This window comes from Chionomys nivalis, chromosome 24, assembly GCF_950005125.1.
Source record: "Chionomys nivalis chromosome 24, mChiNiv1.1, whole genome shotgun sequence".
Lineage (NCBI taxonomy): Eukaryota > Metazoa > Chordata > Mammalia > Rodentia > Cricetidae > Chionomys > Chionomys nivalis.
In genome coordinates this window covers 5,786,194-5,812,587 of record NC_080109.1, presented here as the reverse complement: position 1 = coordinate 5,812,587, position 26,394 = coordinate 5,786,194, and the positions used below count along the sequence as shown (strand labels likewise).

Sequence of the window (26,394 nt, the reverse complement as noted above, 5' to 3'; positions counted from 1 at the left end):
GAGATTGTAAACTCTCTTGATCTCTCAATGACTTATCGACTGTTTACAGCAGTGAGGGGAAATGGCAAGGAATGTTTAGGGAAACCAGGATGCTCATGTCCTTAGGGAGGGCTGGAATGGGTCTGAAGACCCTTCACTAAGCCAGTGATGCTGGAGATGGGGCTGTTCTTTCATCAGCAACACAGTGCTGGTGACGCAACAGTGGATCCCAAGTGCATTCAGGCATTTCTGATACTCTAAAGCAAGGTAGGTGGAGTCTGGATGGAGTGTGAGCTCCGGTGGAGCAGGAAGGCCAGTAGGAACACAGACACAGACATGGGGGAAATGTGCATTCTGAGTGTGCCCCATTGTTAAAAAGGAGATGTTTCTAGTGCTTCTGACAGAGATGTGCCCATGCATTAGCGTACAAAGAGATGTGCTGGAGCACACAGTGAGAGTGTGAGCGGGCTCACTGCTCACACTTGCCTTCCTTCATCTCAGGTGTCTGGAGCACGCAGTGAGAGTGTGAGCGGGCTCACTGCTCACACTTGCTTCCGTCATCTCAGGTGTCTGGAGCACGCAGTGAGAGTGTGAGCGGGCTCACTGCTCACACTTGCTTCCGTCATCTCAGGTGTCTGGAGCACGCAGTGAGAGTGTGAATGGGCTCACTGCTCACACTTGCTTCCGTCATCTTAGGTGAGTGTACAAAGTAACTGTGCACACAGCTGACTCACGCCACCCAGACACTCAGGACTGCTTTTGTTCCTTTGTCCACATTTGCTTATTTCCAACCCAAAGACTCAACTCCGTTGTCTAGACCCAAGAGAAGCCCTGTGTCCCCTAGCTCCAGTTCTTTTAAATCATTTACATATCAAGGTAAAATTTATGAGACAAAAATCATACAAAATGTGTTCTAAAATAACAGTGGTCATAAATGACACCAAATACTAAGTATGTTCATATGATTGCATAATACAGACAGCTTTTCAATCCCCAGTACAACATGTGATCTCCTCCTCTGCCCTAAACAATCTCTTTGAGACTGGCATGTTAGTTTTTAATGTTTTATATAAATATACACATGGGTCACTTTGGTCAGTAGCAATTGTTCTTTGAGGGTGTTATACTAGACACAGTTGTACAACTTCCTTTCTTCAGTTCAATGACTTTGCACTAAACGACGTGACAAGATCATAAATTCATACTAAGTGAGGTTAAAGAGAAATAAATATCGGAGCATCAAAGGAAATGCTGCATTGCTATGCCAGGATTCCTTTTCTCTGTTCTGCAGGTCCCCAAATCTGGAGATGAGTCTTTTTGGATGGCTTTTATTTTATGTAGTTCCCTCTCTAGACACAAGGTGGCAGGAGCTCTTGGTACAAATGTGGTTGTCATTTTCGTTAAGGTGCCACAGAAAGCAAAACTAGGAAAGCTCCAAGCTGCCGAATCCTGCTGTACATGACAGGGAAATCAAAACCTCGCCTCGAGGGCGAGTGAACAAAGCGGAGATGACACGATTGCTATTGTAGGGGAACTGACAGGGAGTGGAGACAAAAACAACCAACACCACCAAACCTACACCAGGATGAACGTACAGAAGCCTGGCCAGGAGGATTGGAAGCCCTTCTCCACTAGGCTGCGGACACTTAGTGAACCCTGCAAGAAACCAGAGCTATGTTCACAATTAGAAAGCGTCCCGTGGCACTGACCAGCGCTTTTGAGTTTTCCCCTCGGCTCACCAGCCCACCCCTAAGGGAGTGCTTCCCTTCCGAGTAACCACATGTTCCTGTTTAGAAAGACACAGAACTTGGCAAACGCCAGCGAATGCTCTAGGACTCAGACCTGCCCCATAACACAACCACGAACAGTAAATTGTTTGGTAACCGTTTCTGAAAAGCTTCTTTCCCTCACAATGCTTTTATTAACACCGCAGGTGTTGCTTGGTGAGGGGATAGGAGCCCACCCTCTTTTTGTCTTTTACCAGTTATTTTTATTTGCAATTTCCTTAATTTCCTGTTTAAAATCCTGCATATGCATTGGTAATCTCACAAAGAATAATTAAAAGCTGTCCACAATACAATTCCAAAATATATCTAAAGGAGAAAAATAGCTTTTCTGTCATAGGCATTTATTCAGAAGTCATATCAGCATAATTTAATGACATTTCAAGTAAAAACTAAAATGGGTAAAAGACATTATTATCAAATATTGTCTGGGTTAGTGATTCAGTGACATTTCTGATTTGGAGAGGCAAATAGGGATGAGTAATAAGATCAATAGTTTTGATAAGTTCCAAGATTTTTTTCCCTATCTATAAGCTTTGATTCCCCTTGATTAACACGTAATAACAATAGCAAACATGTTTAGAATGTTTGTCAGACAACAAGACATTGGTGGACATACTTATGGATTGAACTACCCTGGACAACAGAATTTAAGACACATGATATCATTAATCGCCCATCACAGGAGGCATGATATGCTAAGGTCCAGAGCCGCATAACTCAGAGGGAGCATCGTCAGGTGAAGGATGCTATTATTCTGTTTCTCTAGCACAGCCAGGGGACTACAGTATCAGGAGGGAATGGGCAAGAGACACAGCCAAACGTGGTTGCTATGTTTAGGGTGCAGACGCCACGGTGATGAGCAGTGTGCTTGCAGGGCTGGTTGTTTTCTTAAAGAATCACATCAATACATTTGCTGTGCCCTTTTGTCTCCTGGAAATCATTTAAGATAGGGTCAAAACAAAACACTTCTGATGAAATTGATTTTAAGTAATGGCATTTTAGAAACAAAAATATAGGAGTCCAACGAGCATGTTCCCTTTAAATTGAACCTGATGAAGTAAAACCTTTATTTCTGTCAACTCTAGAATGTTCTTCAAATCTGCAACCATGCGCACCATAGGTGTGCTCGTGAATTACATCACACATATGGTGAGCGTTGGTGACTTGCTCTCTGGGGATGGATTTTTATCTGGAATAACTATCAAAATATTTTGAGCTAAGAGGGGCAGGCAATGTTAAGAGCTGAACAATGTTAAAGTCAAAGCAGTTTTTAGCTAAAAATAATGAGCTAGCCTTTTAAACATTCAGTTAGCAACTGTGACATTTACTTTCTCTAGCAAAGGGCCCTGGTATCTTCGAACCTGAATTCCATAAGGTGAGTCTGTTTCTTCCCTCAGCCGACGAAGTATTTGTTTCTGCTCCTCTTCATTAATGTTATAAATGTGGGTGGCAATTTCCTTTGTACAAAATCCATCCTGTTTTCTGGATTATAACGCGAAGTGGACACTGATGGAATCAGCACCCTCAGACAGGGCGAACCAAGAACGCAGCTTGTGTTTGAGCTCCCCAGAGAAGTCCTGCCTTCGTTAACAGTTCATCGGGAGGACTTTTCACGGTCTCTCTTCATTCTCATGTTTGTGGAATAAACAGTCATTTATCCATTTATTCCCAGAGTGGCAGAGATCCATTGCTATACAGCCGGTTTAGCAGTATTCCCTTGTGCGGGAGAGGGGCTCTTCTAGCTACTGCTGCCACCTGCTGGTCATGTTGTGAATAGGTTAGATTTTGGAAAAAGCCGTGCACAAGGCCCCAGACAAGATGATACAGAAGGCCAGCAACAATAGTAAGTAGTTTCGGAGACCCTGAGAAATAAGAAAAGAATGGATGCATTGAATGCAACGTAAATCAAGTTTATATTTACAACGTGTATATTTTAAAGAGACTGCCATGGACTTTTACCGAATCGTTTGCTCTGGTTCCCGGTTTGCCGTCCTGGCACACGCTCCCCCTCCCCCCCCTTTACCTCCCTCCCCCTCCTCCGCTACTGATTCACCCACAGTGCCTGCCCTGAGAGAAAGGCGAGGAACATCACAGGTCAGGGCTTTTAACAAGTAACCACCATGTTGTCTGTGCGTGTGTTCCTGGACACGAGCTGGTTTGGCGTTATTAGGCTGTCGGTATTAGGAAGCGCAGCCGCAGCTGTTTCCAGGGCCCTTTCAGGGCGCATGCAGCAGGGCAGGGACAGATGAGAACATGAAGGTTAGGATGCGGGTAATTGGCCTGCGGAGAGTTCGGGAGCCTATGGGCCTGACTACGCTTTGGGGCCCTACTTTTCCCTAGTAACGAAAAGGTATTAAGGGAACAGGAAGCTATAGGTATTGAACATTTTAGGTTTGCATGCTGGAAAGCCTACAGTCGTTTGGAGGACGGGAAACAGATAGGAGGGGCCAAGGTGAATGTAAGCAGACCAAGGAGAAAGAGGATGAACACAGACAGGATGGGAGGGGGATGAATCCAAAGACGCAGGAAGAGGGCTGTGAGGATGAAGAAGATGGATTTGTCCTCCTGCGGATGGGGCACTAGTGTTCAAGATGGGAAGCATGGACGACAGGCTCGTCCCAGCGCAGCTCAGTCATCTGTTGAGCCACGAAGAAATATCTTCCTGTGGTAGGCAGAAATATTTCATTTCCATAAGATCTGTCTTTAGGGGTGCACAGAGATCGATTTCAACAAATTGCTCCTGAGATTAAACCCTCAAACACCGAGAAACAACCATCTTTTATCCGCCAGCATCTTCTCCTGGTCAATATCTTAGCCCCCTTCAGCCATTTTTCACATAGAAGGGTTCCCAGCACCCTCTTTGTCTTGGCTCTTCCTTCTGAATGATGGCCACCTCTCTGTACAGATAGACTCGGTGCATGGTAAGGCAAGATCTGAACACTCTAAAGGAAAACAAGAATAAGACCTCATGAACTTTAGATGCACAGGACACCTTAGTGGCCCTCGTCGCCTAGACTGGGCTGGGTACCCAGAGTCCCAGCAGCTTCTCTCGTTGTCTCTCCAGTGCTGGGATGAGAAGTGTACACCACCACACCAGGACGTTTATTCTGTCTAGATTCTGGGATTGAACTCGGGTCTTCATGCTTCAAGGTAAGCACGTTACTCACAGAACTCCCTTCCCAAATTTTAGATCATCTAGTAGGGAAATCATAGGATGCTACAATGGGCCCTTAGAAGTGAGGAAGATTTTGGACCCAGTATGGACAGTGTCGTAGAAACCAGAAGCCTCGAAACCAGACCAATGAGCCTTTGCAATGAACAGTTGCAAAGTAGAGATACACGGACCAAAGGGTTTGCTGCGGGACTCACTGTGACACATTGCAGCTCTCACAATGAGATTTTGAGTCCCCCACTTTTTCTTTTCCCTTTCTTCTCTCTAATTTTGTTTTATTTTGCTGCATGCCCAACTATCTCTGCACTTTGCTAAGCCCCATGCTATCTCTCAGCAGAAGAATGATGTTCTCAGGGGGTCCATTTTCCCTTTGAATTTAAGAGTCTATCCAAAGTTCTCAGTTTCCTAGAGGAGACCGACATCTGGGGACAGTGATCATTTCCTTATCCTTACCTGTATTTCCTTGAAAATGAAGATACCCCATAGCGCAGCGATAAGTCCAGGACCCTTAAAATAAAAGAACTTTAATTTTATTAGATATTTTGATATAACTATACCCTGGAAAAATGCAGTGAGCTACAGGCAATGGTAAAATATGTTCAGGGGAAAAGAACTATATTCTAAACCTTAGCTCCACACTGATCCAAAAATCAAGGTAACATCATTAAATAAGACAGATTCATTTTTTGTTGTTTTTCTCTTTCTGGTCATGACTGCTATTGTTTTGATGATACTATAATATTTTATGGCACTAGATACCTTTATTTTGTGTGATATATTTATGATAAACTATTTCAGCCAGGCCTAGTGGTGTGAATCTGTAGACCAGATACTCGAGAAACTGCGGCAGGAGGATTGAAAATTGAAGGCTTGCCAGGGCTAAAGACTGAGTTCAAAGCCAGCCTGGATAACTTAGCACAATTGTCTTAAGAAATAAAGTAAAATTTGAAACGGGGAAGGGGCTGCACCCGTACAGTGAGTGCTTCCTGTTGGGAGCAGTGAGACCCCAGATCCTGAATTTCTTGTAATCCCCTGATCTGAGTGCCTACAGCTGCTCTGAGCACGAGACCTTCAGGAGTTCCTAATGGCAGGAGAGTGGTTTCTGGTGGGTTTGGCTGGGGCGTGGCTATCTCTATATAATCTGCCCCTGAACACAATAAAGAAGGCATTCTTGGGGAATTCAAGGATGACCTGTGTCGCTGTCTCTCTCTCTGTGTATTTTAACCTCCAGCCCCCTGCCCGAAGCTCGCGAACTGTGTGCCAGCGCACAGAACGCAGACACCGGGGTGCGGTACGTGGCACTTCCCTCACTGGGAAATTCTGGGTTTAAACCTAATACCAAAAAGCAACCAACCAACCAACAAAAGACACAGAAAAGAAACAACCTTCCTCCTTTAGAAATAAGCAAACAGCTTGTTTTTCTCCTGGCTTACTTATAAGCCACATATAAAGGGACTGCTAAGATAAAGTATATGAATACACCTTCAACTCTCTCAGCATTAAGTTCAAGATCTGCACTCCCGACTGAAGCCAGGGCATCTTTGCCTGATAGACAGTGGCAGCACTAGGTCCCCGTGCAGACCAAACGACTTTGTTTAACACTAAGCACACACGAACACTAAAGGTAGCTATACAGAAAAATAAAACCACGTCAGCAAGCAATGGGAGTTACTAGAGGCAAGGCCAAGAATGAAAAAAATAAAGAAAACAGGAAATGAGAAGAAACAAAAGAAAGGGCACTAATCTAAATGTGAAAATGGGAAGCTGTGGAGATCTGATGTGAATGTTTTCCACCAGCAAGGAAAACCGTGGTGTTGGCTTAGCAGTGATCTCGGGGAAGAAGACATACGAGACCAGAATTTTAATAACTCCTCCCCGAGCCCTGCAGGGACTCTGGAAGAGTTTCAAGAAACAATTGCACAGTGTTCTCTCTCCCAGGACCAAACCCACTGTCTACAGGGCTGACCCAACCAAGTTTGCTTCCAGTTTGCGTGTGCGGGAAGCAATAAAAATGCTTTACTCTGCATTCGTCGGCCTCTGCGAAGTCAGCATCAAAGGGGTCAGAGAAGTAGGCCAGTGATGTAAAGTGCTGATCCTCAGAATCCAAATCAAATGAGGACATGCACCTTGAAGGGGCCGGAGGAGACAGAAAAGGGAATGACATACCAATAACAACATTACACTAGTGGCGAGAAGACAGGACCACTAGGTGCCACTGGCCTCTCTAGCTTACCACCTGATGATTTTCCTTTAGCGATGTTCTGAGCCTTTCTGTGAGGATGTACATGATTTTGGTAATGTAATGTACACCCCAGGCAAAGTTGGGCCAAAGAAAAAGAGTATTTTGTGGCAGGTGTAACCACTTAGCACATTTGAACTGTGGGTTTTCCTTTTGTGAAATAAATCATGTGGCATCTAAGTCAGCCTATGAAAGAGAAGATGGGTTTGCTCCTGTGTTGAGAAGACAAACCTAAAGTGATGAGCATGATGCTTGGCACATGGGCACCCAATAAAATACAGATAATATAATAATGGCAAAGAGACCAAGACTTCTGAATGAATTAACTTGGTTTGCCAGGGGAGAAAGAGACCAGAGAGTGAGGGGTCCTAAGCAGGGAAATGGGGTCTTCCTGATCCCTTTCCGTTTTCCTTTTACAAAGACTTTGGATCTAATAAAAAAAAATTGAGTCCTGCACAGTTAGGTACTTCCTTTTGTTTTGATCTAAATGAGAAAAATTACTCAGATTACTTGAATTGAGTTGTGTTTGAAGGCTGTCTGATGGGCACAGACCCATCCAAAGCACACTGTGTGAGCCAGGCTTTGTGACACGTGGTTGTGATCGCTAGCATTTGCAGGCTGATGCAGGAGGATTTCACACTTGAGGCCAGCCTGGGCTACAAAGACACTGTCTTCCAAACAAACACCAAAATACAAATCCACAGCTCACAGCAAGCCTTTATGAGATCTGTAAACTATCCAATTTTTAAGGTTTTTAACTTTGCACATACACACTCCTAAAATGATTTATTAAAAAAGTGTTTGTGATGATTATTCAGGAACCAGGAGAACAACTGATCCTGATTATGAACAACAATTCTGATTATGCTCTGGTCAGGAGAGCATAGAAGTAGGGTGGCTCAACCATTAAGAGCTCCATTGCTCTTGCTGAGGACCCGATTCTGCTCCCAGCACTCATGTCGCATGGCTCTCCAGCTGTCTGTGACTCTAGCTCCAAGGGCTCTGCACTCAGGGACACACGCCCACACACAGCACACACGAATATCCATAATTAAAAATAACCGCGATAAAAATCTTTAAGGAAAACACCTGTGTTTATCTACCCCAACGGACAGGAGACTGCTCAAGATGATGGTGAGCTGGCAACGCCACAGGAGTGGGGGACCATTCTCTGAAGTTTCTGGTTTTTATCAGTTTGTGATTCGGCCAGAATTCTTACCGGTGCTTCAGTTTCGTCAGCTTCAAAATGGGGGTGGCTGCAGCATTACTTACACTATGTCAAAATCAGCATTTTGGTTTTTGCTTTTACCTAGGTTTCAGATAATTGAGCCCTAAAAATCCACTGGAGCGGACAACAGTTCCCATGATTAGGTGCAGCGTCATTTCTGGAAACTTCCTTAACCCAGGGACACGCCGGGTCAAGGAGTCTGAAGTACTTTTGATTTCACACTATATTTACATGCTGTTATACAAGTGAGATGGAAAGAGTCATGAATAGAACCAGATGACATTAGGTAAGATGATCAAAGGACAAACTGCAGGGACATACAAAGGCGAGGCATTTGCAAACCTGCTAAAAAAGAGGCTATGAACATTCACCGCTCCATAGCAATCAAGAACGCAGAGCGCGGAGAACGGCAGCGCGTCTGTTGACTCTTAGAACAACCCAGGGGATTGGCCACTTACAGCAGTGATGATTGGGAAGCTGATCACGGCGCTCAGCGAGTGGTTGGCTACGAACCAGCAGCAGGTGGCGATGGCCCACAGCACCCCCGACAGGAAGCCTGGAACACAAGGGAGCGTCCGTGGGAGGGTGCGGTCCTATGCCGAGCATCTTACCTCCCACACCGTGGAATGTGAAAGCGCGCAGATAAAAGTGTTCCTTCCAAACGGATGTCGGCCCCTATGGGATTTGAGCTATGCTTTGTGGTCACCTTGGAAACCCAGCGATTCCTCTGCGCGTGCTGTTATGAGGATGACGACCACTCATTCTCTTTATTGAACAGAGGAACGGAATAGGGACAGGGGATGGGACAGGGGCCTAGCAAGTACTCGGTCTGACCATATCTGCAAAGCAACGTTGAGAATGATGCTAGGACTGGGGGAAGACCTAATCCCGGCCTCTAAATGAAAACCCCAGCTCTGTAGTTCACAGTGCTTAACCAGAGGTCTAATCAGTACTCTATACTGTTGCCCTATCAATCGGGCAACAATTAGTTCAAACAAGTCACTTACGTTTTATTTTATGTAAAAACATTTACTTGTGGACGTATGACCCAAGGTGAATTATGTTAACTCTTCAGTGAGAAGCGACTATTATTTTACCAGTCAGTGACTCAAGGATGGTGATTCCCCAGACACATTCTGTGAGCTCTCCAGGCATCTTCCCCGAGTCCTCCAGGCAAATACAAAGTGCGCCCCGCCCCGTACTTTAACTTTTTGGATAAACTATGTTTTCTAAGTGACTGTGAACTCTTATCTGTTGATGCTTCTTTTATTCTTGTAAATAGAGACAAGAGGGCTCTGAGTTGTTATGTAAATCTTGAAATGGTAGAGAAAAATCGTAAAGACAGATGACCCAAATAGAAGAGCTTTTAACACAGAAAACATCAAAACTCATCGCTCGACAGTTTTAGACTCTGTGTTGGTGATCGACATTTTGTGAACAGTTTCTCTGTGTTTTCAACACTTCATATTTTAGGGTGGACTGGATCAAAGCCATCCCTTCGAAAGATCCCCCCTTTCTCTCTCTCTCTCTCTCTCTCTCTCTCTCTCTCTCTCTCTCTCTCTCTCTCTCTCTCTCTTTCTCTCTCTCCCTCTCTTCCCCTTCCCCTCTAACGATTATTCAAGTTCATCAGTGGAGGCTGGCCCTTTCACAGAGAAGGCAGGCTTTGTGTAGCTAATATCCTTCCTTACCTGGTAAGATGGCCTCAGGATACAGATTTGGCCTGTTTCTCATGGCTACACAGTAGACCACAAAGTAGACGGTACTTGTAAGAAAGATGCCACTGGAGTGTGCAAAAATGTAGTCCAAGTCTGAAAACACAGACAACGAGACGCAACATCATTCCAGCCACCTCAAGAGACCTTAATTTCTCTAACATAAAACATCCTCGCAGAAGCTCACCTTAAGCGTACAGGACCATTAATTACATTTAATCATTCCCCGTGTGTTGTCTGTACAGAATCTGAATAAGCAGAATTCAAATCTAGAAATACTAAAAAGTTACTACAGTGAAGTCTGCCAGGCTCGTTTTCTTAGTGGCCCTGGAAATCTCAGTATGAAATGGTGAATATTGTCTGACTGTAGGGAGAAGTTGCCTTTTAAGAAGGAATAGGCAGTCAGCCCTAGCTCTGCTAGGGGCTGTAGCGACTGCAGCAAATCTTGCTGCAGACTGGAGGGAGAATGTGAATAAAGACGGAATCTCGCATGTGGCCAAACTGCATTGTCTATTGCAGATGGCAACTGTACAGGAGGTCATAAGACTTCAGAAGTTATTACAAAGGCAGCAGCTCTGTCTAACCATTTGCAACAAACTAGCTCCAAGGTGGCCATGGGTAATGACACACGATGGTGGCGCATCTTGGGAAACCCTGATATCACTGACAGCCTGAGCAGATGGGTGCTCTGCGGGAGCTTGGCTAGGAAGTCTCCACTGTGGTCGACGCTTCTATCACTCAGAGTTTGGACAAGGATGAGTGCTGTGTTTTTGGCTGAAAACCTGAACTACAAGTTCCTCTTCTCTAAACCCGAAATCATACTGGAGATCATAGCAATGAAATCCACCCATCTATGCACAAAAAGAGGTGAGGGCTAGCCAGCTAGCATCTGCAAAAGTCCTTACATCAGAGCCCACGATACATATATGTTGTGAAGCACAGTACAGTAACGTCCACTGAGGATGTTTTAACAAGCTGCGATAAAGTATGCTTCCGTGAGATTGCGTCTGTACAACCAGAGTTGTAAGAATACCTAAATTGTCATTGTCTACTTGTATAAAGAGACAGTTGAGGACATTGTTCATTATGTCCCAGGACCAGGAGAGCCTTTATTCCTCAACAGTCAATTGTTTTTGTGTTCACTAACTTCTGGGGCGGAGCTGATTTCCCCTGTGGCTAAGAGAATTCTAAGAGCCAAATCCATGCCTATTACAAGAAAGCATACAAGTGTCTGACAAGGATGTCAAACTCATTTTGACTCTGTCTATTTCTTCTTTCTTGTTTTTTTCACCTTTATGTGATTAAGTTTTACTTTAGATATTACCCTTTAAAAAGAAAAAAAAAACACCCCAGGAATCTAAAAAAAAGAATTTATGTAAAACTCTGAAATAAGGAAGGTCAGTAGAGGGAACTGCACATGGAGCTAAGTACAAAAAGAGGGAAACAGGCTGTGACAAGCTCAGGATTACCAGTCAAGTTCAACCCTCAGCAACAACTCAAGCTCTCCCTGTGGGGACTGCACTGGCCTTGAGCTTACGATTTTCTTGCCTGTCTGCTTTTGCGTTTCAAATTTCTCCCGTTCTGGTTACAAATCACAAGGACTGTCCACATCACAAGATGCTGAACTCTGTTTTATTCACCCAGCTTCCTTATGTCTGCTGTGCATCCATGGAGTTACAGGAGCCCTACAGTAGATCCTTGTTTACTTCCCTTCCTGCGTTCCCAGGACCATTGCAGAGAACACGGTTCCTGAGATATTTTTAGAACTGGAGGCATTATGGTGACCCTTCCAGTGGACCACTTTGTGCTTGAAAACTAATACCCTTCGACGAAATAGGCTTATACTTTGACATTTACTTGGTTAAGAATATTGTGTACTACACTTCAGCTTTGAAAGAGCAGAGAGTAACGTCTTCCCAGAGGTCAGGATGTTGGACATAAACGCTTCGTAATCTCGAAATCTTAGTGGGAAGCTGGGAATCCCATGCTGAGATCCCAGCAGTGGAGATGAATCCCGTCTGTAGTACATTTCCTCTGTACATTACAGGTCCCATGAGAACACTCCAATGTCCATTGCCGCCTTTATTCCTGGTGCCTAATTCTCCACTTCAAAAAGAAAAGACAAGTGCACACAGCTGTACTGATGTGATCATTGAAGTATGATTAATAAAAACTCAGAAAGGGAAATTGGGGTACAGTCTGAAGATCTGAGAAGCAAAGCAGGGAGTCAATGGCTCTTACCTTGACCTCAGTTGGAAAATGGCCATCTTGCCCCCAGGAATTTCAGAATGAGACACAGACTGAGAGCTGTCTCCTCCCATTTTATAATGCTCTCTAGTTCTGGGATTAAAGGCATGCCCCACTGAGGTTAAAGGCATGCATGGTTTCTGTGGCAAACTAGTGTGTTATCACTGCCTGGTCTGTAGGGCTGACCAGTGGGATTGCTTTACTCTCTGATCTTCAGGCAAGCTTTGTTTATTAAGATAAAAACTGAAAAGCCATTACCGATCATAGCTCTTTTTCTGTTACTAACGGAGTATCAGAGAATGTGCTTCTGAGGCAGGAGCCCTCTCCACTCACCAAACTGGCTAGCGCCCGCATATACACTCTCATTTCTTTTGCTGTGGTCCTTGATGTAAATGATCGGCACAAATGTTGATCCGTAGAGTATCCCGGATATGACTGCAAGGCTGCAGCCCCTGAAGACGCAAAAAGAAACCACTGTGAATCTTGGCCAGAGAAAGTGTGTTCAACACACAAATGGAACCCAAAAGTCAGGTTTTCTTCGATATGCAGATGTTAGGCGGTTTAGTAGGCACTGGCTCTCTACCCTGAGTCCTGTGACTGGCAGACTCACGGAGACAGAAGTGTGGCCTCAGCTGTCTACCGTGTCGTGGTGGAGGTCACGACAGGTGAAGGGAGTAAGAAACCATCACTACAAACGGTCGTTCTACCCGAGATGAAAGTATTGCTTCCAGTGGGGCATATGCCATTCAAATAAATGAATGCATGAAATATTTGTGGATGGACACGATGCTTCTCAAGGTCCTCTCAGAAACGCGTGCCAGGATCCAGCAAGAAACCATGGCATTCAGACCAAGGACAAATGCATTTTTGTTTAGATTGATCACAGAGAAAGACTTGATGATGGTTTTGTCAAGAGTGCTAATTGAGCCTAAGAATCTGAATATTTTAGGTTAAAAAAAATCTGCTATGGGAAGAAAACCTGTTTCGTTTCAAACAAGGCTAACTCCTTGGCCTTGAGCGCTGCACACGTGGAATGGGCACTGGTATTTCCAGGGATTTGGAAGTAAGGGAGAGGAGAGCTATTTTAGGACGGTCCCTCTATCTTCATCAAATAATGGCTTAAAAGAGGGAAGCAGGTTTAGGCAAGACCCTCCTTGGTTGAGAGAGAAAGAAAGATTGCAAGTTTGGAGCAAGTATGGACCATGTAACAAGATGTTTCAAAAATAAAATAAGTAAATAAATAAATACTTCCCTCCAAGCCTAAGCACAAATTCCTTGCCAATTTTAGTAATTTCATTTAAAGACATTTAAAGGACACGAGGGTCCAGATCTCTCTGTACACGTTGGCAATACATTCCACGTACCCTAAGATCCCTGACTTGAGTGAGGACGAGACTCCATGGTTCCAGAGTGGCCCAGACACTTAACCAGGTAAGAGATAATTAGAATCTCTTTCTAGGTGGCGCTTGGGATGGGTCCCTGGGTCTCTTACATTCTAGGCGAATGCTTTATGTTGCATCCTTTGAGCTATATCGTCTGCCCTAAGAATCTTTCCCTTCACAAACACTCCCCTAATAGAGGACACCCTTTGGGAGAAAAATCTATAAAAATATTTGTAGGAAACAATTTCATTCTGAATGCAAAAATAGCGGTATGTTTTTCTTTCATAGCTAGGTTAGTTTCTTTTCATTCTTTCCTTCTTTTCATTTAGCCTTTCCCACTGTGAAGATGATATGTCTGCTGACTTTAGGTTGGGGTGATAGAGCTTAGTGATAGAGTGTTTGCCTGGCCTGCACAAAACAAAGCAAGTATCCACGGCACGGTCCTGGGTCCACAAAGTCCAAACAGCCCTGATCTGTAAAAGGACAACTGCAGGATGTAAGGAAGTTTAGAAAATTCGGCCTTCCCAGCAAAAATCAAATGAAAACCCAAGCCACTAAAACCCCACCCCCTAAGGTGAGACAGGCTGCCGTGAAGTGCTTCTTCTGATGGAGACATTGGGATAGCCCTTACATAGGCACAGAATATTCTTAGATTTGGTACTGAACATCTGGGATCATAAAACTCACACATGGAAGGAGGGTGACAGCCCTGGGCTGATCAGAGGAGTTGGCGTGCACTGCTTGATTAGCTTGTAATACAACGCGGTTATTATGCCCAGGTCCTACAAAATGAGGTTGTTTTGGCCACCAGCTAACAGGTCAGATGCACTGCAGTGGTCTGGTATTCCTCGAGGCATCTGAGCTCAATGCCTAGATCTCGGTGGAGTGTAGAGCAACCCCTGCCTCCCAGGAGGTGGAAAGGTGTTTTTAATCATCATTTTCTTCCTGGGATCAGATGAGCTTCACCATCTCTCTCTGGACCCTCTGCTTTAGCCAAACATGAAACACAGTAATAGAAAGTGAAGCTGTCTTGCCTTACACAATGCGGTGGTACTTGGCAGAAAGTCTATCCACCCAGGAGGAATCGGCACAGGGGTCTTCGGCTGTGTTGATCACCTGTGGGAGTCACAAAGAAGACCTGAATACAAGGATTGTCAGCAGACAACTTCAGGGCCACACAAGGGCGTCCGGGCTTGTCTCTCCTCTCAAACACACCTTAACACGTGCTCAAGTCACCTATGAGCCCTGGGAGTTGAGAGTTGCTCTTAAGACTACGCCCCTCCAGTTTTTCACCTAAATTTTTCACAGATTGTGTAGCTCTTTGATAAACTTAGCTCTCATGGTACATCAGGGTATTTTTATAGACTGTAAAGAAATTGGAACCAAGAAGAACTCAGACTTTCTACAGTAGAATGAATAGGATCAATAATAATTTTTATATCTCTTTTTTTGCTCAATAACACTATTTTAATATTTTTTGTTTTACTGAATTAAAACAATTGTAGGCATGTTTCAAGTTTTTGCTTGGTGTAGGAGGTCCTTCTGTTTGTGTGTTTCTTTCATTGGTTAATTAATAAAGAAACTGCTTGGACTGATAGGGCAGAAATTAGGTAGGTGGAGAGGACTGAATTCTGGGAGGAAGAAGGAAAGTCACAGAGAAAGAGCCACCACGGAGTTGCCAGATCAGACACACTGAATATTTCCCGGTAAGCTATGACTTCGTGTTGACATACAGATTATTAGAAATGGGTTAAATCAAGATGTGAGAGTTAGCCAATAAGAGGCTAGAGATAATGGGCCAGGCGGTTTTTAATTAATAGTTTCTGTGTGATTATTTCAGGTGTAAGCTATCCAGGCAGCCGGGACGAAAGCAGGCCCTCTCCTCTCTCCTTCAACATATGCTGATACTTAAGTTGAGGAAAATCTGTGAGCAAATCTGAAGAAAATTTATTGTTTCTATCACCGACTGTCATACTCTGTGTCCTCCAGCTGACGTGTCTGTGTGTAGATAGGAGCTAGGTTTGAATTCACTGTCCCTGCTGAGTCAGGTTTTCCTCAGTTGGTTCTGTGGAGCTCAGCTTTGTGTCCACATCCTCGTCCATCCTGATGCTGGCCTGTCTTTAACCTTGACTATTTGTACCCCTTGACCCTGCGTAGATCCAGCAGGCCCACCATGTGTCGCTTTCCAAGCTGTGCTTGCTTCATTTTCCTTCCTTCCTTCCTTCCTTCCTTCCTTCCTTCCTTCCTTCCTTCCTTCCTTCCTTCCTCCCTCCCTCCCTCCCTCCCTCCCTCCCTCCCTCCCTCTCCTCTTTCTCTATCTCCTTTCCTTCCTTACTCTTCCTTTCTTTTTTCTTTCTTTTCTTTCTTTTTTTTCTTTCTTTCTTGTTCTTTTTCTCTCTCCCTTCCTTCTTTCCTTCCTTTCTTCCTTCCCCCTCCCTCCCTCCCTTCCTTTCCTTTCCTTCCTTTTTTCCTTCCTTTTTTCCTTCCTTCCTTCCTTACTCTTTCTTTGTTCCATTGTTCAAAAGGTGGTTCTCTGGGAGAGATCTAGATCCCCAAATCAGGGGAGGAACACAAGAGCACTCCCTGGACCAACTCATCTTTTCTTGAACCACACAGTGCTTAAAGATGCCCAGGAATTAACATCACTTGTCTCTCTTTCTTTTTAGGTCAATTTAAAGAAGGTTCAACCATCTTGGTTGATAGAGGTTTGGGTAGGGGAAGAAGACAAGGGGAACCGGAGAGTATAATGATAAAGAGGTGAAACAGCCAGGGAGGCAAGGCCTGTAGGCTCTGGGTGTGGACTCAGAGGGTGGCAAGCAGCCAGAGCCCCTAGCAGATGACAAGGATGATTGAAACGGAAGGACTGGCACTAGGTTCCTGGCAACACGGACTACCCCTCACACAAACTTTACAATGGGACCCTGGACATCTGGGCCATGTCATGTCTCTTTAAGGTTGACCCTGTTTAACACTGATTGGCTGTTCCAGACCAACTTATATTCTTTATGGTCAAAACCGTGCCTCCTTGTGTATTTTCTGCCATTGCCATTAAGCAATGACAATAATAAAACCAGAAGTGAAAAGAAAATCAAGTTCATTTCCTACTGGCATGTGATCTCATTGACCACCATTAGGTCTCTGTTCATTCCTTCCTCCTGTCGACTCCTCAGCCTCCTGCCTCCTTTGGCCGAGTTACTTTCTCATCTCTCTACAGGGCCATACAAACCCAGGATGTAACTTCAGTGAAAAGCTGCATCCATACACCTTGTAGGGATCTATAGTCAAAAAAGTCAGCCTTATGCTTAGAAAGATGTTTTGTCCTTACATCCCACGGTGGTTTGAATAAAAATGGCCCCCACAGGCTCACGGGAAGTGGCACTATGTGTGGGATGTGTGACCTTGTTGTGGGAAGTGTCACTGGGTCCAACAACGATTCCACCTGGTTGATATGATGTCATGATGCTGAGAGCACTACTTTAAGATTGGTTTTGGGTCCAAGCTGCTCAAAATGATTCCAACTCGGTTGGCTAAAATGGTGCACCTTCTTACAACATTCTGGCTAGAACCTCAAATAAAAACTTCAAAAATCTCTATCGGCTACTCAGAGACTATTTGCAATTATACCAGACAGTAATCTTCAAATCTAACCATCGTTTTGGTTTTATAGGATCCCATAGAAAGAACATCACCCCTACCCCCATGATAGCTGGAAGTAATTCAACAAGATGACGTCCTCTCTCCCAACAAAGTTTGTCCTCAGGGTTAGGGACATCAATTAGGGCTTGATTATAACTGATGCAGGGCTGGGGGTTGGGGTGGAAATTATGTAGGCTCAGAGATCTCTTTGGAGAAAAGGGATAATAGGTAGATTAGTGTGAGCTTACACTAATATAATAGTAAGAAATAGGTGAATAATTGTGAGCTATTATTTATAGACAATTTACATTGGTATAGATTCTCTCTCTCTCTCTTTTTTTTTGGGGGGGGGTTTCGAGACAGGGTTTCTCTGTGGTTTTGGAGCCTGTCCTGGAACTAGCTCTTGTAGACCAGGCTGATCTCGAACTCACAGAGATCCGCCTGCCTCTGCCTCCCGAGTGCTGGGATTAAAGGCGTGCGCCACCACCGCCCGGCATGGTATAGATTCTTGTATATTGATTCAAATTAAATTTGTTATTTTGAATATGCTCCTAGTTCTGTTTACAATATGTGTACACCTATGCAAAGCTATTTTGTCATATTGCATGCATGCATGCTTCTATCTCTGCTTATGACCTTTTGTATATTTATACAATTTTGGGATATATTTGTCATATTGCACTATACATTTCTACTTCTGATCAAGATACTCAGACATTGTTTACATTTTTAGGTCATTGTCATTTGCTGCACAGTTGTTTAAAGATTGTTTAATATTCTAATATGAGGTCTTACTCTTTAAGCTATATAGGTATTGAAAATTATAGGTCAATAGTCATCTATGTTTGTCATACTTATAGTTAGAATAATCAGGTTCTTTAGATACATAGAGATTGTATTCCACATAGATAGGTAATCTTCAACCACTTCAAAGAACTGTAGAATATGACATTTAAATAATTTAGGGTTCTGTTGATCTGAGACATGATTATTCTTTGCAGCACTAATCTATTCCCAAGAGAATGTTGGGCAACAAAGACTTGGAGTTTGTTTTCTTCTTGGCAAAACTGGCCTTTGGGCAAAGAACTGCCCATGCCTCAACCACTGGCAAAAATGCATGGTATCTGGACAGGACAAGCAAGATACAAGAAAAAAGACTGTCAAATTTTGCCAAGACAGGGTAAGACGGTTTTGAAATTTTTTCTGCCTCTGAAAATGGTCTGTTCTAGACTTTGAGTGATTGCCCAGGTATCCAATTGTCTCTGTCATTTGTTGCATATTTTGAAAATTGCTTAATTGCACTTCCTGTTTACTCAAGTAATATTATTTCCCTTCTCAGGTCTTCGATGGGTTAAAGACTAGATAGTCATAGTTACTTTCCTCCCATGACCTAGCCAAGCCATTTCTAATCTAAGACTTAGACTTCTTAGGATACGATAATTATCAAAACATTTAGTGTATGTTTCTTGCTTGATATTGTTTATGCTAGTTGTAATTCCAATTTTTATACTTGACATTTGTTCTTATTATATATAGTTTCGTGTTAGGCTTAGAACTCTCTTATTTAGACAAAAGGGAGAGGTGCTGTGGGAACACCTTCAGCTAGTAGCCTTTAAGATACCAGCCCACCTAAGGCATAGTTTCTTGTACTAGAAATGTAGATGTAAAGCTTGTGCAGGCTTGGGCTCTCTCTCTCTCTCTCTCTCTCTCTCTCTCTCTCTCTCTCTCTCTCTCTCTCTCTCTCTCTCTCTCTCCTGTATGCTGATCTCAATGTAGAATTTCTGGCTATCTTTCTAGCACTATGATTGCCTGTGTGATGTCATGCTTCTCACCATGATGATAACAGACTAAGCCTCTGAACTGAAAGCCGTCCCCAGCTAAATGTTTTCCCTTATGAGAGTTGACATGGTCACACTGTGACTTCATAGCAACCCTATCCAAGATACATCCCCATCTTATGTTTCAAATCCAATTATCCCACACAATACTCACAGGTTCTGTTATCAGTGGCGTGTTGTCCACACTGCTTGGACTAGTCTCAACTTCACTTCTGATGAACAAAAACGTGAGGGCACTGAAGGAAAATACATTCCAGTGAGATTTGCCAGGATGCACACACACACAAACACACAGACAGACACACAAAACTGTCTCTTCGGAGCCCCATTTTCTTTGATGTCCTTTATTTGGTGGGATAAAGAGCAAACACATGACACTTCTCCTAATTTTGATCTTTGTCCTGATTTCTGCTTTAGCCAATGGTCTCATCTTTTTTTATGATGCTGGCTTAACTTTGATATCACACTACCTAGAAATAAAAATGAACATAACCCTGGTGTATTCATAATCTATTAGAATGATAAACTTTAAAAATGTGAACAAGGTCCTTAGTTGGACTGCTGTAAGGGATGGCCACTTCTACGTGACAATGGCATTGGTGGTGAAGTGGGCTCTTTCTGGAGGAGAAATTGGAAGGGTGATGTCATCTAAACCATAAGTATCTTCTTTCCCCCTCACCAAAATGATGGAATACTATGTAGTCAGGATGGTGTCAAAGTTCTGACATGAAAAGAACTCTGGGTGTAATGTCAGGAAATAGACACTCATACACCTAAGTCTGGTGATGTCTTCCCACTCCTAAGGCACTGTGTACCCATGACCAGCATCTCTAGCAAATATCTCACTCTGAGGCTGGAGAGAGGGCTCAGGGAGTAAAAGCACTGGCTGTTCTTCTAGAGGTCCAGAGTTCAATTCCCAGCACCCACGTGGTGCTCACAACCATCTGTAATGGAATGTGGTGCCCTCTTCTGGCCTGCAGGGATATGTGCAGGCAGAACACTATACATAATAAATAAATAAACCTTTAAAAAAAGATAGTAAGAAAATGGAGAACTTTAAAATACTTTTGATGTTCATTTAAAAATACTTTTTAATGCATTTTTCCTGTTCAAAAATTAAAATAGGAAGTTCTCAGAGTGTATTTTAGGCCTGCACAGGGTATCCAGGTTCAGAACAGTGAGCAATGTATGCTGATTTAGGCATCAAAATGTGTGTGTGCGTGTGTGTATACTGTTCCTTGTATGTACGTTTACAGGGGTGATCATTTGGGACTGGATAACCAATTGGTGTGCTCCCTGGAAACTCTGATGGAAGCTGTTATCTTCCTTTCTCATGCTTCACATCCTGGCTCTTCCTTTCAAACTGCTTCTAGCTGCACACAGAACTCATGTTCTGCTCTTCCTGGTCAGATGAGAGAAGAGCTGAAGGCAAACAACTCTCAGACTGCTTCTCACTGAATCACCCTAGATTTCATAGACCCAAGACTCGGCACTGCATAGACTTTTCACTTAAGCTGATGATCTCGAGTGTTTAAAACAGAACAGTGATTGACAACTACCTTACACGTGGAGCCTAATCCACATATCGAGATGCACAAAGCTCTTAAAGCATTTATTTTCCAGTTTGTCTTGCAAGATTGCTACTAGAGTTATCCCCTCTTTCCAGATGAAGAAGCCAAGGACTTGGAGAAAAGATCTGTCCAAGGTCATATGGGTAGAAATGGCAGAATATGAATAACTAACTAATTTGTGATTTTAGAGAAAATTTTATTTTTCTAAAGAAAAAATTTGGAGAGTACCTAATGTACTGGATAGACCAACTTTAAATTATTACCATTAGGTTAACTCTAGACATGCTAAATTAGAATTTTACAACATGAAGAAATCGTCTTAGCACACTCATGAAAGCCAGAATTCCAAGTGACCTGTGTAAGGCACATAAAACTGCCTCTAACGAAATGTGTCAAGAATTTACAGTTTTAGAATAAGCTTTGCTATTCCTCCCCAATTGCCTAGGGACTACTCTCTAGGCAACATTTCAATGACAAAGAGATTGTTCCAGAACATGGCTGGGGAAAAACACCATTACTGGAGGAAGGGAAATATACTCCACTTTCCCTGAAGACTAAGAAGGTAGTAAAAGTCTTTGTAGGCAATGCTATTTGTTATGTGCAGTGCTGACAGTGGATATAAATGGAATCCAGAGAGAATAGGTGACAGAATTTAAGGTGACCTAATTCTCGCTTGAGTTTTATTGGCAACAGGCTGCCGTGTAGCGACTCAAAGTCATTTTCATCCCCATTGATACAGTACATACAAGGAGAGGGACAAACGTGGAAAACTAGAATTCAGAAGAGATGTGAGAGGCGAGAGAATAGAAACTGGGTTAAAGAGAATGAGCAGGCGAGGAGGGCAACGAAAGCTGGAATTGGCGCCCTGCCAAGCTCTGCTTACCAGGCGTCAGCCATGATCTGGCATGTTAAACTCAGTGTATACACATTCCTACATTTTAACGTGTGCACTGCCCTGCGAAGCATGATGCTGTCTCCTTGTGTGAGGCCAGGGTCATGACTAGCATCCCTTTACCAAGTTAGCCACCCAAAGCTCTGCCCAACACTTGGTCAGATCCACTAGTGACTACAGTACTGGATTCAGCTAACCCGAACACAAATCACAAGAGTGATGAAGCAACCTAGCAGATCCCATACTCCAAAGAGACCCATCAGGTGTGGCCTTTTAGTGAAAAGGTGAACACTCTCGGTGTTAAAAGGAAAAAAGAAAAGAAAAATAACTGCGCTCAAGGTGGTAAGACTGATAATAACAAAGCTGACTCCCAAAGTTGCAAGGAAAAGGTATTTCTGCTAGCTTTCTTGCTATGCTGAAACTATGAAAGTGTAGCCTCGGTGCTTAGTTAAAGCAGAAAATGCATTAAGTCTTAATGTTTGGTGCTCACTGTGTTTCAGGCATCCTCTGAGGGCCAGCATCCCCCCTAGGATAAAGAGTACTGTGCTAAATAGCATCAGTGACCTCCAGGGGCATACAGGGAAACAGCAGAACACTGACTGGGATAGCATGTTTTGGTAAGCAAAAGAAATTCCTACATCCTGGTTCTCCCTCATGAGCAACACATTATGGCTCTCTGTCTAGCATAGACATTGAAATTGAACTTCATGGCAGTTAGTTGACATTTCCTACCTTCTTGGAGCTCTTGAGAACTAAAACTAGAGTTCCTGAAGCCCCTCATTTGATATTCCTTGTTCTAGAAACAAGGCCTGTTGTTGAGAATTAAGAATCAGGAAACCCACAAATTTTTATGAAATGTATGTTTAAGAAATGCAAGGACATCTAAAGTTTTAGGCAGCAGGACTCTCCAGATGAATGGCTAAAGGGTTAAGAGCACTGGCTGCTCTTCCAGGGGATGTGGGTTCTACTCCCAACATGCATTTATCAGCCCACGACCATCTGTGACTGTAGCTTCAGGGATTCTGACATTTTTTTTCCTGATTTCTTTAGTCACCAGGCACACACACAATACACATACATGCAGATAAAACATTCATACACCTAAATAAAAAAATTATAAAACAAGTCTTTAGAAAGTACTCTGAATGCCCAAAAGAACTAGTGACTAGTAATGGCTGCAGACCTTACTACGGACAGCCCAGCTCCAAGGTAATTCAGCATGGGGTTCGAGACTTCTTCCACATCCATCCCAAACCAACCGAACCTGGAAAGCCAGAAGAATATCAGGTTAGATTCTGCCAAAACGTTTAGAGTAACTGTTAAAAGAATCGGCGGAGAGGCTGGACTCTTGAGTTGAGGTCTTGGTGCTGTCATATGGGTTAGCTTTGGGTAAGTTACTTTTTTACACCGCGCCTCCAATTTCCAATTACAGTGGAAAAAATAGTGGTTGAGGCATGGTGGTACATTCCCAAAATCCCCAGAGGTAAATTTGTGCTACAGCACTCAGGAGGCAGAAGCAGGGTGGATCTCTATGAATTGAGGCCAGCCTGGTCTATATATTAATTTCCAGATCAGCCAGGGCTACATAGTGAGACCCTATTCAAAAAAACCAAACCAAACAAAATCAAACCAAATCAAATCAAATCTAGCTAAACCAAAAACTACCATGGAAAAATGCGTGTGATTGCATGTGTGCATGTGTGTATGTGTACACTCATGTATCTTAACACTCGGGGTCAAACCCAAGTCCCTGCTCATGCTAGACAGACAATGCTCTCACACTAAGCTACATCTCAAGGCCCTCTATAACATTTGAGGTATTTAAAATGACTTGTTGGTTTAAAAATTCCTATTCTTTGGCATTAATTTACATTTTTTTCTTTTCGTCATGGTTTGACTTTATTGCCATCATTAGTATTCATCATGAACAGCCATCCAAGGGTAAGAGAGTGAGGCAAGCAGAAAAAGCATTACATTAAAATAAATGCAACTCTAGGGTGGTGGGAGCAAAAAACTGGGAAAGGATGAATATATTGTAAATTACTAGCTTGATTTACCTTGTTGTTTTGGGGCAGTTAGAATGGTTTTGAGTACAGGGAGAGCCTTAAAGTGAGGCAGGAATAATGCTTTTTGTTTTCAATTCCCCACATGTGAGAAGCACATGTGATACTAACCATGGGTAGCACACAGTGTCATAGAACCTCCATGATAGTATCATGTTCCCATCCATGTCCTGTGTGAAATGGGACTGGGGCACAGAAGGTTCAAATCTGTCATTTTAATTAGCTTAAGTTTCTATACAAAGGCTGCCAGAGGCTTGTGACTAGCCTTTTAGACAGCACAACCTTCTAGCTAGGGTGGAAAAAAATTCTCCTTATGGATCCAGCGTGGTTTAGGTGTGACTGTCTCTCTTCTCTCAACCATTGCACTGTAAAAGCAGTCACAGACAATGATACTTAAATGTTTGGATATGGCTACCTCTCAAATCTTTACAAAATGCTGGGGAGATGGAGCCACAGATCGCTGCTCTATTCTAAGGAAGAACATCTGCTTTAGAACTGGTACCTGGCTAGAACCTGACCTTGAGCATTTCAGTCTCTTTGGGTGTCAGCTCCCTGACAGTGCTGACCTCACAGAACTGTGAAAATGAGGTGAGAACGATACATGCTCACATGTCCATCAAACCATCGTGCAGGACAATGGGAAGGGAGACATCAGCTGAGTGTCTCTCTCGGCTTGTGTCCCAGATACAGCTCTTTACTTTTTGTTTTGATTTCCTTTGCTAAATCTTCATCGAATATCTAGGTCACTTACAAAGAGCTTCAGACATAATCGTTAGATACGACTGTGTATCAGCCACAACTGGAGACTAAGGAACCATGTTATTTCTCCCAGTATGGTGAAACCCCAGTTTACATTGAATGCAGGGTGCAGGAATCTTAGTTGAGATCATTTGAATTGGGTTACCTTGAACTTGCCCAGCCAGTTAAGGTATTAAATGATCCCCAAATGAGGATCCCAAGACCTAAACCGATGGTTTTGATAATTGGGACGACAGCAATGTTCCCTGTGGATACAAAACACAGGAAAAAATGGCTTACTTCCAGTATAACAGATGCATTTCTACGTTAAATTAGTGTTTTTTTGTAACTTCAACTTCTGCCCCAACTCTACTTCTGACTGTGCTCTGCACCCACGGGCTGTTTTTCCAGAGCCCCACAACCACTGCTTTCTGCTCTTGAGGGTCACCCAGGGCCAAATCCGTTATGGTGTTGAAGTTGTCATTAGCATGGTTGTTAAGGAAACAAGGTCTTGTCATGCTGTACAGGCTAGTTCCCCACTCTTGACTCAAGAGATCCTCTTGACTCCTCCCCAGGAGCTGGGTCGGTGGGTGCTCCTGCACACCCAGTTCATTGCTGCTCTTTATGAAACAGGCTGCCTTCTCTGCAGTTCCTCCCTCAGCTCTCTTCTTCAGATTTATGAGTTGACTTTGTCTCCTGATTTCAGCTGTTGATCAGGAGCCCGTGTGCTGTATAACACAGCTCCGGTTTAGAGCAACTTGAGTTTCAGAGTTATATTATGAACCGCTGAAGAAATCCCGCAGGGAGGTGTCCTCCAGTGTGGGAATGCGAGAGGTTTTAGACTCAGATGGTATCCTGCTCCACTTATTTCCCTTCTGGGAAGTTCTCCTGGCCTCAAGGTGTTGGTGTCTCCTTTCCACTCACTTGCAATGAAGTCCTTATACCTCCGCCTTCCCTTTCCTCCGTGCCCCAGACCGGCTGGCTGTATAACCTGTAATATGGTGACGTTTCTCAAGTTTGGCTGCCTACTTCTCTGCCTTGAGCACAGTGAAACCTGCTTGAGAGACAAATGTTCTGGAGTCTGTAACGATCTGCACAATGGGCCTGGTGCCGTGGCACATGCCTTTAATCCCGGGACCTCTGTGAGCTAGAGGCCAGCCCGATGTAGACAAACAGCTCCAGGCAGCCAAGGCTACATAGATACCCCATCTCAAAAATATAAATAAGTACATTTTTAGAAAATTATTTAATTAAAATAGAATTTCAAAATTAAGAAAAATGCTCACATTGATAGTGGACTTATTAAAATTGGAGTGATACAGATAAGATTAGCATGCACCCTGTATGAGGAAGACATAAAAAATTCATAAAGCATTCCATATTTTGCACCAGTTTTGACCAAAAGCAAAAGCAAAAAATAAATAAATAGATAAATAAATAAAAACACCCACAAAACTAAACAACAACAAACCCTGCAGGCTGACAAAGAGACATGTCCCATCTGCAATTCTATCGGGAACAGAGAAAGGAGGACTCAGGGTTCCAGGCCAGCCTAGGCTGCATAGGGTAGCTCTGCCTCCAAAATCCTGTTCCACACGGTCCACAATCACAGGGCACATGGGAGGTATGGTAATGTAAACTCTAGTGGAAATGTAAAGTTATGCTTATTTTGATCTCAGATTAATAAATCGTATTAAATCATTTAGTCCCTGTGGCAATTTGAATGTAATTGGGCCCCCATAATCTCACAGGGAGGGGCACTATTAGGAGGTGTGGCTGTGTTGGAGTGGGTATGGCCTTGCTGGAGGAAGTGTGTCACTGAGGGGGCGGGCTTAGGTTTCCTATATTCAGGACACCTCCAGTGTCTTAGTTGACTTTCTGTGGCCTACAAGATGTAGGACTCTCAGCTA

General features: G+C 43.4%; 1 protein-coding gene and 1 non-coding gene across 3 annotated transcripts in view; one reads left to right on the top strand and one right to left on the bottom strand.

Moving 5' to 3' along the window:
* Positions 1 to 2,106: 2,106 nt before the first annotated feature.
* Tmem144 (transmembrane protein 144) overlaps positions 2,107 to 26,394 on the bottom strand; it is a 28,935-nt gene continuing 4,647 nt past the window's right edge. For both annotated transcript variants that reach the window (XM_057756993.1, XM_057756994.1), the window contains exons 4-12: positions 24,651 to 24,750; positions 22,867 to 22,947; positions 19,375 to 19,456; positions 14,786 to 14,862; positions 12,698 to 12,816; positions 10,094 to 10,213; positions 8,864 to 8,961; positions 5,392 to 5,445; positions 2,107 to 3,628 (exon numbers count right to left, since the gene is read on the bottom strand). In XM_057756993.1, coding sequence (XP_057612976.1) covers positions 3,545 to 3,628; positions 5,392 to 5,445; positions 8,864 to 8,961; positions 10,094 to 10,213; positions 12,698 to 12,816; positions 14,786 to 14,862; positions 19,375 to 19,456; positions 22,867 to 22,947; positions 24,651 to 24,750 — 815 coding nt within the window. In that variant the 3' untranslated portion in view covers positions 2,107 to 3,544. The remainder of the gene's footprint in view (positions 3,629 to 5,391; positions 5,446 to 8,863; positions 8,962 to 10,093; positions 10,214 to 12,697; positions 12,817 to 14,785; positions 14,863 to 19,374; positions 19,457 to 22,866; positions 22,948 to 24,650; positions 24,751 to 26,394) is intronic.
* On the top strand, positions 25,767 to 25,870 carry LOC130866134 (U6 spliceosomal RNA). Its single transcript, XR_009056310.1, has one exon. It is a non-coding gene; the product is annotated as a U6 spliceosomal RNA (small nuclear RNA).